This window comes from Ctenopharyngodon idella, chromosome 21 (genome assembly GCF_019924925.1).
Source record: "Ctenopharyngodon idella isolate HZGC_01 chromosome 21, HZGC01, whole genome shotgun sequence".
Classification (NCBI taxonomy): Eukaryota; Metazoa; Chordata; class Actinopteri; order Cypriniformes; family Xenocyprididae; genus Ctenopharyngodon; species Ctenopharyngodon idella.
Genome location: NC_067240.1, coordinates 20,973,638 through 20,988,504, shown reverse-complemented (window position 1 = coordinate 20,988,504; position 14,867 = coordinate 20,973,638). Strand labels below are relative to the sequence as shown.

The following is a 14,867-nucleotide window of genomic DNA, read 5'->3' as shown; positions in this document are numbered from 1 at the left end:
GTTTTAAAATATGGATATACTGTAGTAAATCAAAAGCACATGTGATAAATGAATACGTATCACTGTTGAGTGTTTTTCATACCATTTGAATTGTGAGTCCTATGGAGGTGTTGAGGTGTCAAATATCAGTATCAGCACTGAGAAAACAGGTGAACAAGGGAGGAGGAAAGACTGTTTAAATTCAACTTAATTTGGAACTAAACGTATTCAGGGTTATTATAGGAAATTAAAAGTAAAACCATAAACGTAACGTTAACCATAATGAAATAGAATAGAATAGCATAGACACTATAAGCATAGTAAATTGAAAAAAAAAAAACCCACTATTTTAAAAAAAAAAAACTGACAAAAATGACAAAAAACACAACAAAATTACTAAACATTAAAATCAAAACGGAAAATCTAAAAATAAAAACTAAATCAATACATTAATACAAACAATAACAGTATCTCAGTGACACTAGAATAACACAGCTCATATTGCTCATATATTGGCCAAAGCAACATTTCTCATTTTCCTTCAACTTGATGTACTAAAATATATAAAACTTAAATAAAAATAGGTTAAAAACTACAGTCTATTTAAAAAAAAAAAAAAAAAAAAAAAAAAATCTAATACAAATGACTAAAACTTTAACATTAAAAATTAAAACGGAAAATGTAAAAATAAAAACTAATTCAAAACATTTATAAAACAATATACTAATAGTATGCAATTAATAATAACAACAGTAAAGTAACACTGCCCATGTTGGAATATTACGTGTAGAAGTGTGGAGGCTCGTGGCTCCTCCTCCTCTCGTTCCTGTGGGCGGGGCAGAAGTGCAGACGGACAGTTGGAGCGAGTAAATGTGCCCCTGTGCTGTACCTTTCTGAAGACGGAAATGTCATGATAGATCGATTCTTTTTTACTGTAGGAATTTAACCTACCAATAGGATTGTTCATCTCTGTACTAAAATTAATTGTAAAGTTTTATATCAGCAGTTTATCAGTTTGCAGTCTGAATTTGATATCCACAAAGGTACTGTATTATGCCAGGTTTAGATTTAAAGTTTCTGGAGAGACCGAGGAAGAGATTTTATTGTCCTCTGTGTGATAAGCCGATGAGGGACCCCGTGCAGGTGTCCACCTGCGGACACAGATTCTGCGACACCTGCCTGCAGGAGTATCTCAGGTAACGCTGATTCTTTACCTACACCTGTCTGACGAAAGCGAGGGCAAACTGTGGCCGGAAGCATCTTAATGTAATTATATGCATAAGTTATTTTTTAACATGCGCATTGTCTAATGTAAAATGTGATGAGATATTCACGTGACATCTCTATAAAACACTAACTGGACATAACAGACCATAAAGTCTGGGTCATTGATGAATAATGAAAGGGAAAGTAAAAAACAAAAAACAAACAATAAAAAAAACAGACAATTAAAAATAGAAATCTTTCTTAGAAATGTAATATTTGTGTTCACTTTCATTTTATTTGTGTTCTAACGTTTTTTATTTTAACAGTTTATATATATATATATATATATATATATATAAAATTTGACTCTAAAATGTCTACACTTAAAATGAATGCTAAATGTAAATCATTGTTGGTGTGAGTAATTAATAACAATTAAATAAGAATAATTATAATAATTATTTTTCAAGGATTTTTCAAGGTATATACACTGTACAAAACATTTGGGTCAGTAAGACTTGTATTCAGCAAGTTGCATTAAGTTAAAGTACAGTAAAAACATTTATTATCTCATGAAAGATTTCTATTTCAAATCAGAATCCTGAAAAAATGTTTTTTACAATGGTTTTCAACATTGATAATAATAAGAAATGTTTCTAGAGCAGCAATTCAACATATTAGAATGATTTCTGAAGGATCATGTGACACTGAAGACTGTAATGATGCTGAAAATATCTATATATATTATTGAAGTTTTCTTGGGGTTGTATCATCTAAAATTTAGCAAACCTTGTCATTGCATAAAACAAATGTGGTGGAGTTAAAAAAAAAATTGATAGAAAAGGCGTATTTAAGTCACCATCTGCATTTTTAATGTATTTTTAAATAATTTAATAGATCTGCGGTGTCCTTGTTACATTTTTCATTGTCTATGTGAAAAGTGTCACTTAAAAATAATTGCTCCTATGACAGAGTATTAATAAACAAACGCCAAACAGGCCAAGCAAGATGACAGTGACACAAAAATCCCTCAGGCTACAGACTCTTATGATAGCTACCTGAATCGTAACAAAGCACTGTTGGCCAGAGGAGAACTGGCCCCCCGACTAAGCCTGGCTTCTCCCAAGGTTTTTTTCTCCATTTAAACACCTATTTGCCACTTGTCTGCCACCTGATGTCACCTGATGGAGTTTGGGTTCCTTGCCGCTGCCGCCTTTGGCTTGCTTAGTTGGGGACACTTGACATTTGACTTGACATTTGATATTCAACAGTGCTTTGATCTGCCTGCATTGACACTATTCTTTTAAGAGCTGCTGTGCAGCCAAATAATGTACCAGTTATCAATGTAAAGCTGCTTTGACACAATCTACATTGTAAAAAGCGCTATATAAATAAAGGCGACTTGACTTGACTGTTAGTCCTTTCTGTCTATATAGGTTTTACAAAGTAATGTTTACATAAAATGACATGTTTTCCTCTTTTACATTTTAAAATTTAAGCATTTATAGCATAATCAAAATACTACAGAGTGCTTTTTTTTTATCAGTTTTGTGATCAACATTTGAAAACTGCCTAAGGGAGATCATGTGAAAAGAAAGTATGCAGTGAGTCAGTTTATTTGGTAGTATTACTCAACTATAAGCTAGCACAGTTTTGGGTTATGACCCATTCTTATCATTCCATGTCTTGTCTTCTCAGTCTCATAGTCATAACGCAGAGTTGTGTTGTTCACAGGTGTAATGACTTGAACAATCACATTCATTGTCCTGTGTTATCCTGTGGATGTTATCACAGTGATTGACAGTCTCGTCCATTCACATTCTAACAGACTAACACATGCTTTTCAATTAGACTATTCATTTTAAATGAATTACTAATTCAAATGTAAATCTGTGGATTGAATTGCTGTGAGGAAATGCATGCAGCGATTTAAAAAGTGACTATCAGCAGGTATTTAGCGCAAGAGTCAATGTATGGTCTGCTCTCTTACCTAATAGCAATACTGTTAGGAACAATATAGTTCCTACAGGCTTTATGATGTTAAATTGCAACATTTTTTAACATGATATAGCATGCATCTGCCTGAAGGGAATGATGCACCTATTTTTTCAGGGGCTCCATCTGACTCATTCAGTGTCCTAGTCAAGATAAGACATGACCAAATTGAAAGGAAAAAGAAAAAAAAATGCACAATTACAAAAATACATTTTGTTTATATAATAATACTAATAATAAACTAAGTAAAAATACTTTGCCTTTTTGGCATTAAAGGGTTAGTTCACCCAAAAATGAAATTTCTGTCATTAATTACTCACCCTCATATAGCTCCAAACCCGTAAGACCTTCATTCATCTTCGGAACACAAATTAAGATATTTTTTGATGAAATCTGAGAGGTTTTTTAACCTCAATAGAAAGCAACGAAATTACCACATTCAAGGTCCAGAAAAGTAGTAAAAACATAAAAATAGTTAAAAATAAAAATAGTTAAAATAGTCAACGTGACTACAGTGGTTCAACCTTAATGTTTTTGAGCGACGAGAATACTTTTTGTGTGCAAAAACAAAACAAAAAAAACGACTTTATTCAACAAATTCGTCTCTCCTATGTCAGACTTGTATGCAGTTGAACGACACAAGGGTGAGTACTTAATGACAGAAATTTCATTTTTGGGTGAACTAACCCTTTAATGATTTTTGTTTTCCACAGGGAAAAAGTCATGATTTGATAATAACAGAATTTTCGTTTTAAAGCAAATTATAAAATTTTACCCAAAAAATTTGACCAAAATTCATTATCAAAAATAAAGTTTTTTTTTTACTCTAAAATGTCTAAAATGGTATAACCATGAAATGCAACAACATATATTTTTACCTATCTAATACATGAGTGTTAAGTGTAAATTACTGTTGATGTGAGTAATTAATAACAATTAAATAAGAATAATTCTAATTATTTTTCAAGGAATTATCAAGGTATATACTACTGTCAAAACTTTCAGCTTAATTCACTTAATTCAGCAAGGTCGCATTAAGTTAATAGTACAGTAAAGATAATTATAATATATATTTTTAGGACACTTTAATGAATAGAAAATTCAAAAGAACAGCATTTATTTGAAACAGAATTCATCAGTGTATCCTGAAACAAATCATGGTTTCCACAAATATATTAAGTGGCACAACTGTTTTCAACATTGATAATAATAATAAATGTTTCTTGAGCAGCAAATCAGCATATTAGAATTATTTCTGAAGGATCATATGACAATGAAGACTGGAGTATTGATGCTATTACACAGGAATAAATTACATTTTATACTAAAATAATAATAAAATAGGGGTTATTTAATGGAATGTGCATTATTTAATGGAAGTTGTATCTATTCCAAAATTTGAGTGGGCACATGAATGACACTTCTGATCTGCCTCAAAAATGCAGCTATCACATTTCCATCTTCTTACGAAGCCCCCTGGGACTTTTGTGAAAATTCCCCATAGGATTTTGAAATAACGATGTGCTTCTGTGTCACACGTAATGGAAAGATCACAGCTCTATTAATATGTGATGTGTTGATTGTACTGCTTCCCCATATTATGTATCCCAGATGGATGATTCACTCACATTGATTCACTCACATTCTCCTGAAGGCCCTCCGTCAGTTTGTGTTGTGGGAGGTGATTCTGAAGTTCCTGTCAAATTCGGCTGTGATTCATTTAGGCATTATAACATGGAGGCATCAGTCGGAGGCTGTTGTGAACTGCTTTTCAACCCACAACATATAATGTAGAAATGTAAAATCGAATGCTCATGAAATTCTAATACATTCATGTGTCGCTTTCCGTTATGCAAGGAAGCAAAAACATGAACAAGGCAAATTCATCATGGTAATTCTTCACTGAATAACATGCAACTTTGCTTTTAATAGTGAAGGTGTGTTCAAGTGCCCAGAAGACCAGCTGCCACTGGATTATGCAAAAGTGAGTGTATAACATACTACAGTTTCAAACCCCTTCTGATTTCATCCAAGGATGATCAATCCTCTGATGTTTTAACAGAATTTTTTCAAAATACAGGCTTCCCCTTATATTAAACATAGAAATGATACTTATTTTTTATTTTTACATAGGCCAGTCCTGAATATATTAATTTTGCAACAGTTTCTGAATTTGAGTGCTGATACACGGTCCAACTGGGATGTAAACTTTTAAACTGTTATGCCAGTAGGTGGCAACAAATGATTGTCTTATGAGTGAGTCATTGAATCATTCATTCAAGTGATTTGTTCAACAACACTAATTAAAGGGATAGTGAAAATTCTGTCATCATTTACTCACCCTCAGGTTGTTCCAAACCTGTAAAAAATGTTTTTGTTCTGTTGAACACAAAAGAAGATATTTTGAAGAATATGGGTAACTGAACAGTTCTGGGGCACCATTGACAGCCAGTATTTCTTTTCCTACTATGGAAGTCAATGGTGCCCCAAAGCGGCCTGGATACAAACTTTCATCAAAATATCTTCCTTTGTATTCAGAAGAACAAAGATGTTTATACAGGTTTGGAACAACTTGAGGGTGAGTAAATAATGACAGAATTTTCATTTTTGGCTGAACTATACCTTTAATTTAGGAACGCAATTGTTTTATGCTACAGTTGATTCGGCTTTGGTTTCGTTTGGAAACATTTTCTTTGGCAGATCAAAAATTGACAAATTTTCTGGCAATATTGTGTCTAAAATACAAGATTACTGAATTGTAACTTCTTGTTATTGAACTGTCGTATAAAAGCAATCGTGCAAGTAATCACAGCAATCTTGCTATGTTTTTCAGTGTTCTTGCATGTTCTTCTCCAGTACACAGTTATAAATGTGGTATTCTGACTTCAGATTTTTCCAGATGTGGAACTGGAACAGCAGATTCTATCCCTGCCCATCCGCTGCATCCACAGTGAGGAGGGCTGCCGCTGGACTGCACAGAACAAGCTTCTCCAGGTCAATAAATGGCATATCATGCACACACAAACTCAAATCTTGGTCATATTTGTAGATATTTGTACATACATCTTTGTAGAATTGAATAGATTTCTTTATGGTTTTTGAAAGGGATAGTTTTGTTAAAGGGATAGTTCACCCAAAAATGAAAATTCTGTCATCATTTAGACACCCTTAAGTTGATCCAATTCTGTATGAGTTTCTTCTGTTGAACACAAAAGAAGATATTTTGAAGAATGTTGGTAACCAGACAGTTGGCGTAGCCATTAACTTCCAAAGTAGGAAATAAAAAATACTATGGAAGTCAATGGCTACTATTAACATCTTCTTTTGTGTTCAACAGAAGAAAGAAACTCATACAGGTTTGGAACAACTTGAGGGTGAGTAAATGATGACAGAATTTTCAACTATCCCTTTAAAGGATTAGTTTACTTTAAAATGAAAATTACCCCAAACTTTACTCACCCTCAAGCCATCCTAGATGTATATGACTTTCTTCTTTCTGATCGACACAATCAGAGTTATATTAATAAATATCCTGACGCATCCAAGCTTTATAATGGCAGGGAACGGGACCAACGAGTATGAAGCTGAAGAAAGTGCATCCATCCATCAAAAACATACTCCACATGACTCCAGGAGGTTAATAACGACCTTCTGAAGCAAAGCAATGCATTTGTCAGTTACACTTTTTTTTCATAATTTTGAACTGCGAGAGTTTTACACTTTCTTCGTACTTTATAACTTGTTAAATATGGATAATTTTCTTGCACAAACGCATCACTTCGCTTCAGAAGGCCTTAATTAATATAACTCTGATTGTGTTCATCAGAAAGAAGAAAGTCAAATACATCTGGCTTGAGGGTGAGTAAAGCTAGGGGTAATTTTCATTTTAAAGTGAACTAATCCTTTAAGAATGGCATTTTAGATGCTGCCAGTATGTTGGTAGGCTACTGTACGTTACAGTGTCTATTTATTACAGTGTACACTACATACAGATACATACTGACTACTGATCAAAAATTTGGGGTCAGAAAGATTAGTTTTTGAAAGAAATTAATAGTTTTATTTAGCAAGGACATATTAAATTGATCAAAAGTGACATTTATAATGTTACAGAAGATTCAAATAAATGCTGTTCTTTTGAACTTTCTATTCATCAAAGAATCCTGGAAAAAAGGTATCACGGATTTCACAAAAATGTTCTGTTTTTAACATTGATTATAATAAGAAATGTTTCTTGAGCAGCAAATGAGCATATTAGAATGATTCCTGAAGGATCATGTGACACTAAAGACTGGAATAATGATGCTGAAAATTCAGCTTTACCATTACAGGAATAAATTACATTTTAAAATAATAGAAGTTATTTTAAATTGTAATAATATTTCACTATTACTGTTCATACTGTATTTTTGATCAAATAAGTGCAGCCTTGGTGAGACTTCTTTTAAAAACATTAAAGATATCTTACCAACCCCAAACTTTTGAATGGTACGGAAGCAAGACATGCAACAAACACCCAAATCTCACTCTCACACTGGATTTCTTATTGCACCTCCAGGCCCATTTGTCCGTGTGTGAGTTTAACGTGGTGTCGTGTCCAAACCGCTGCTCCGTGAAGTTGCTGAGACGTGAACTGCCTGAGCACCTGCAGCATGACTGCGCTAAGAGAAAACTACACTGTGATCACTGTGGCGACCAGTTCACCGGGGAGGCATATGAGGTCGGACACATGCATTGCATTCTTCATTGTTGTTTTGTTACTATCACAGTCCCACCTCTGATACTTTATTGTACAAATACAAACCATTTAAGTTTAGCAATATTTGTAATGATTTAGAAATGGTAATGTATTAATATTAACATTAACATCTTTTTAAAAATGTATTATTTTAATGTCTCTTGTATTTTGATGGTTTCGGCAAACAGACTAATTCAACATACAAAAATACAGGGTTATTAAAAACAATCATGTTTCAACACTGCACCGTGTCCCTCTCTGTCCTCATTCAGAGTCACCAGGGTGTTTGTCCTGAAGAGAGTGTGTACTGTGAGAATAAATGTGGTGCTCGTATGGTGCGGAGACTGTTGGCCCAGCACTCTGTGTCAGAGTGTCCTAAACGCAAACTGCCCTGCAGATACTGCAGAAAAGAATTCCTCTATGACACTATTCAGGTCAGTTTACTTTATTCTACCATCCTACCTTTTCAACATTTATTTGCACATACAGCATTACACACTTTTCAATTATTTTTTATTATATTTTTTAGTGTATTGTTTTTATTGTGATAAAGAGAGTGCATTCATCAGGGTTTTTATATTCACAGCCTCATCAGCAGCAGTGTCCACGCGTTCCTGTGCAGTGCCCTAACAGGTGCGGCACACCGGGTATCACTCGAGAGACTTTAATGGCACATGTAAAGGAAGGATGCAGTACTGCTATGGTGCTTTGCCCATTTAAGGAGGCTGGCTGCAAACATAGGGTATGATCTACAGTTATGAAGTCTGTGATGAATACTAGATCTCATATCTTGTGTATGAGAAGTACAGGTGGCCCAAAATGTATTTGGCACAATGTTTGCTTGTCATTTCATTAGATAACAAAGTAACACTGGTTGTATTCCTTTTTTAAAAAAGGTAGCGCAAGCAACACTTTTCAATAGGGATGCACCAATATTAAAAATCCGTACAATACAAAAAGCTGATAATTATGCAGATAACTGATAAATGAACAAAATAAAACTATTACTATTTTAGTTCAAATTAAATCTCTAAAAAAAATTAAAACATTTTTTTCTCTACAAAACATTCTTGTAATTGTATTATTCAACTATAAAAAGATAAAGTAACACTGACATTCTGTCATATTGTAAAGGCCAGTTCGCACCAAGGACGAGAACTATATACAACTTTAATGATAATGAGACAGAGGAACAATATCACAGAAATTACTTTCAAAGCGACTTTTTCCAGCTGATGAATGATAAAAACATTGACAGCTAATCGGAATCCACTCAAATTTAAAGAGATTGATCATTTAAAGTGGCAGACAACAGAACATACCTTCTGGTAGTGGCACCTGGTGGCAGAGTTTGGTACCGCCTGCTAATGGTTAACCTTTTTTTGTGCTCGGATAAATTATTTATAATAAACACTGCAATATTCATTAAAAAAGTAAGAATTAATTTCATGGTGACTTTAAAGCTGTTAAGTACACAGTCTTGTAACTTTTTCTTTTTTGTCTGATTTTTAAATACTTTTTGATTCAAATCGTTGATAGTTTTGTTGGTGATTCATCTTGGTTTGGTTCATGACTTGTAACTCTTTAACAAAGAATGCTTATGAGAAAAATGAATGGAAAAATTACTTCGGGAACTAAGGCTACTGAAAAAGTGGGTCAAGTCACCTTTATTTATATAGCGCTTTATACAATACAGATTGTTTCAAAGCAGCTTTACAATAATAACAGGAAAATGATTCAATAAGGCAAACAGAGCTCATTTCGTGAACGAATCATGATGTGATTATGATTCAGGCTGCATTAAGTCAGGAATCAGATGTGGATCGGTAGCATTCAAATATTTCATCCAGTTCCTTTTACTTGAAGATCGGATTCATCATGCCAGTATGAAGACGAAGCTGGTCATAGGTCTGTGCAGAGGTCTGGTTCTTTTGGTCTTTGCTGAGGATCTGTGCCGATGGCTGTCATGTCGACGAGGCCTTCACAGGGGATTGGCTAGTTGACAGGATCTCTGTTGACATTCAGGGCTGCATTGTGGTCGTCTCTAGGTGCAGGTCCACCATCTAATCTGAATACGGACCAGATACGGCTGACTACGGTAACCTCAGGGTAAACAGAGAGACTAATATTAGCTTAGATGCCATTCTTCTTACGATGTAACAAGTACATTGGGTGTTAAGGGAAGTGTTCCCAGTTACAGTTGACCTATGCAGCCTAACAATCCCTTAACGGATGTGAATTATAGAAATGTGATAATGTGTTATGTGTATGCCAGGTTAAAGAGATGTTTTTAGTTGATTTAAAGGGGGGTGTAATGCTATTTCATGCATTTTGACTTATTTACACTGTTAAAGAGTTGCATTCTCATCCTAAACATGGCCAAAGTTTCAAAACACGAGTTGGACGTACGACGGAGTATTTCTGTGCCAAATCTACTACTTCCGGTTTCAGTACAGGATTCAAAGAGTTTTTTTCGAGTGTGTCCTGTATGATGTCAAAAGAGAGCGGAATTTCTTGTATAGGCATTTCTCCCTGATAAGCGTGCACACACACACATCACCCAGAGCAAGAGCATGCCCATCAACGCGTTTCTTTAGGGATACAGAAGCCGAGAGATTTTTCAACATTGGCTGTGTCCCAATTCAGGGGCTGCATACATCATCAAGGGAGTCTCATTTAAGAAAAATAACCGTTAGATTGCAATGTAAGAAAGAAATGACAGTATTTTACACATCACAATGAATATCAGTCAATTTTATTACGGTTACTTTTCTTAAATATGACATTCTTGATGAAGTATTCAGCCTTCAAATGCAACCTTCGGAGGACGCAGCCTCCGAAATGAGACGCAGCTCCTGTAAGCAAAGGAGTATATTTTTGGTTGTGAGGGAAAGATTACCTTTTTCAGCTTCCCAAAGAACCCAGCGTTAAGGGAACAGAGGATGAAGTTTGTTTTTCCGAGGCAGCAACGAGTTGCGCGTGTACGTTTGTTTGTTCCCGGAAATTCGGTGATGAATACTTTGTAAACAAGTCCCAGTTCGGCACTGGATTTGCAGATCGGGGGCGGTGAGTAAAGCTGCATCAGATATCTGTGTTTTGTTGGCAATCGGCGCGCAAGTCCATATAATGTAAACAACACGAACGTTTTTGTTCCCTTTTTATTTATAATGTTGTCGCAGCTAGGATGCGATCCCCCCCCCAAGAGTTTGAATGCTAAATAGGAAAAGGATCTACCTTCTGCAGTTGATTTTGATATTCTAGGTGTTACCAACTGGCCAGAATTTTGAGATCGCAATAGACATGAAGGATACGATGATAGATACGCAATATGATGTAGACTTGACCGAGCAGCCATCAAGTGTTAGACAGTATTCTATGTTATTATGTGTGGAGTTTTTTGGCCCAATAATTCAAAGCTCTATTTTTTCAGAATTAAGTGGTAGGAATTTACTAGTCATTCAATTTTTTTTATATCAACTATGCATTTTGGGAAAAAGTATGTTTCATTAGGGTGCAAAGAAACATAGAGCTTTGTATCATCAGCGTAACAGTGGAAACTAACTCCATGCTTCCTAATGATATCTCCCAAGGGTAGCATGTACAGGGTAAAAAGCAGTGGTCCTAGTACTGAGCCTTGCAGTACTCCATTCTGAACTTGTGATCGATATGACACCTCTGCCATTACTGATACAAATTGATAAGTATGATTGGTCAGATAAGTGGTCAGATAAATATGATTTGAACCATGCTAATGCAATTCCACTAATTAAAGTAATTTTCGATTCTATTCAAAAGAATGTTGTGATTGATAGTATCAAATGCACCACTAAGTTTCAGTAACACTAATAAAGAGATACGACCACGATCAGATGATAAGAGCAAATCATTTGCTATGATTTGATATGATACGTATCCTGATGTCACCTGATGGAGTTTGGGTTTCTTGCCACTGTCGCCTCTGGCTTGCTTAGTTGGGGACACTTGATATTCAACAATGTTTTTGATCTGCCTGCATTGACACCATTGTATGCGAACAGAACTGAGTTGGACGATGACATCACTGTTTTCTCCAGTGCTGATATATAGATAAATGTACTAATTATTGACTAAATCCTGACTGGAAATGCTCACATATACCATTTCTTTCTAAAAAGGAAGATAGTTGTGAGGATACTGCCTTTTCTAGTATTTTTGACAGAAAGCGGATATTCGAGATCGATCTGTAAGTAACTAGTTTTCTAGGATCAAGTTTTTTTAATAAGAGGTTTAATGACAGGCAGCTTAAAGGTTTTTGGTACGTATCCTAATGATAATGATGAATTAATAATGTTAAGAAGAGGATCTGTGACTTATGGAAACATCTCTTTCAGTAGCTTAGTTGGTAGGGTCTAACATGTTGATTCTGATAATTTAACAAGTTTAGACAATTCTTCCTCACCTATAGCAAAGAATGAATGTAATTGTTCCCCATGGGGTCTATAGCATGATGTCTGATGTGATACTGTAGTAGATGGTTGCATGGTTATAATTTTCTCTCTAATAGTATCAATCTTGCTAGTAAATAAATTCATAAAGTCATTACTGCTGTGCTGTTTGGAAATGTCTGAAGTTGAAGCTTTATTTCTTGTTCATTTAGCCACTGTATCAAATAAATATCTAGGGTTGTGTTTGTTCTCTTCTAAGATAGTCAAAAAGTAAGCATATTTAACAGTTTTTAAGGCCTTTCTGAATGCAGTAACACTGTCCTTCCACAAAATGCAAAAAACGTTTTTTTTTTCTTCCAACCGTGCTCCATTTTTCGGGCTGCTGTCATGAGGGTGCAGGTGTGCTTGTTAAACCACAGCATCAGACTATTTTCCTTAATCTTCTTTAAGCGCAAAAGAACAACCTTGCCTAAAGTGCTGAAAAAGAGAGTCAATAGTTTCTGTTGCAACATTGAGTTCTTCTAAGCTATCTAGTATGCTGAGAAGTTATGTCAAAATGAAAAGGAAAAAAAAAAAAAAAAAAAAAATTTGGAACCAGAATATCTCTCTTTTGTTTAGCCATATTTACTAAGAAATTAATATCAAAATATTCTCTCTGTTTCACTCGTAGTGCCCTAAGACTGCAGTGGCACAACACCTTGAAGAGGGCACCCACACCCACCTCTCACTTCTGTGTGGTCTGGTGAATCGTCAGAGGCTGGAACTCAGGGAACTGCGGCGTGGAGTGGAGGAACTCTCTGGAAGTCGAGATGGCACATTGCTCTGGAAGCTCACAGACTACAGCCAGCGACTACAAGAAGCTAAGAGCAGGACTTCTGGGAGTTTGGAATTGTTTAGTCCTGCCTTCTACTCCCATAACTATGGTTACCGTCTGCAAGTGTCCGCCTTTCCCAATGGGAACGGCAGTGGCGAGGGCTCTCACTTGTCAGTCTACATTCGAGTTCTACCAGGAGAATATGATGGGCTGCTGGAGTGGCCTTTCCCTTACCGTGTTTCCTTCTCGCTGTTGGATCAGAGCGACCCAGCACTCACCAAACCCCAGCACATTACAGAGACCTTCAGTCCGGATCCCACCTGGAAGAACTTCCAGAGGCCGCGGCCTGGAGCTCTGGGAAGTGTTCGTGGGGGATGTCTGGATGAGAGCATGCTGGGATTTGGCTACCCAAAGTTCATCTCGCATGAGGAGATGAAGAAAAGAAACTATATAAGAGACAATGCTATTTTCATTAAAGCCTCCATAGATGTGGTCCAGAAGATATTGAACTCTTGAGTTCTGGAATAAATGTTAAATCATCTCTTGTGGCCCTTTTTGCTCATATTAAAAATGAAGTGGCATGATTTATTTTGTTAAATCAGGGTTTTAACACAGATGAAGGATATTTAAATACTGAGAAACTTCATATATGTCCTTTCTTTTGCATGTATTTTATTCTGCAATATGTTTTCAAATAAATAAAAATGTGACATTTAAAATGGCTAATGGCTCTCTTTTTATGAAACTACAGCTAATTTTCATGTTCTGTGTGTGTAGTGTTTGACCCTATAAATATCACCGTAAAAATAATGCACCGCCCAGTGCGTCCATTGAAAAACGTCTCGGTTACGTATGTAACCCTCGTTCCCTGAAGGAGGGAACGGAGACGTACGTCAGTAGTGACCGACGAATTGGGATATCGCTAGATATCAGCTTCGAGTGAACTACAACAGGCCAATGGAGTTGGCGTGCGATATTTGCATAATGCGCACCGCCCCCGCCAGGTGGTATAAATAGGGGAGCAAATGCCATCGCACTCTATTTTTCGCTGAGGAGACAATCTAGTCCGCACTACAGCGAGGGTACAGCAACTGTGGCGACGGGACGTACGTCTCCGTTCCCTCCTTCAGGGAACGAGGGTTACATACGTAACCGAGACGTTCCCTTTCAGTAGTGACCGACGAATTGGGATCCCAAATAAAGCGCCACAGTATGAACCCCTTCCAGTGCCCAGCACAAGCTCTAGCCACCCGGCGCACCAGTAGGACGGGGAAGGGGGCGAGCTTACGCCGAGAGAGTCTACTGCTGTTCCGACATACCCACTAAGTAAACTAGACTACACTGGGGAAGCGAACCCGTAGGGGACGCTGCGGAGACCACTACCCACCCGTAGGGGAGGAATTTACGTGGAGAGTACACATATGGACTGGCCGTGGGCAGTACGCATATGGAGTCCCTGGGATGGCTCCACCTGGGTAGGGGGAGACTCATCTGACAGGTGACAGCAGAGCTGGCTCTGCTAGGGAAAGACACGGGCTCGCCGTAGGGAGTTGACCGTGGACAAATACACACATGGGACTACTCACGTGGAGGGGTCACGACATGTGGAACCCAGCCAAACGTCAACGTCGGTGATGGAGGTTTGGCCTGGCATCAGACACTCCGCAATGTCCGAGCCGAAGGGGGAGGCGGAGGAACTCGACAGGGTTCG

At 36.7% G+C, this 14,867-nt stretch overlaps 1 protein-coding gene across 1 annotated transcript; it reads left to right on the top strand.

The window, feature by feature from the left end:
- Positions 1–809: 809 nt before the first annotated feature.
- On the top strand, positions 810–13,875 carry traf4b (tnf receptor-associated factor 4b). The gene is made up of 7 exons (XM_051876612.1): positions 810–1,175; positions 5,113–5,164; positions 6,070–6,174; positions 7,739–7,900; positions 8,191–8,352; positions 8,505–8,660; positions 13,013–13,875. The coding sequence occupies exons 1-7, from the start codon at positions 1,033–1,035 to the stop codon at positions 13,670–13,672; spliced, it is 1,440 nt and encodes a 479-aa protein (XP_051732572.1). The 5' UTR covers positions 810–1,032; the 3' UTR covers positions 13,673–13,875.
- Positions 13,876–14,867: the final 992 nt, after the last annotated feature.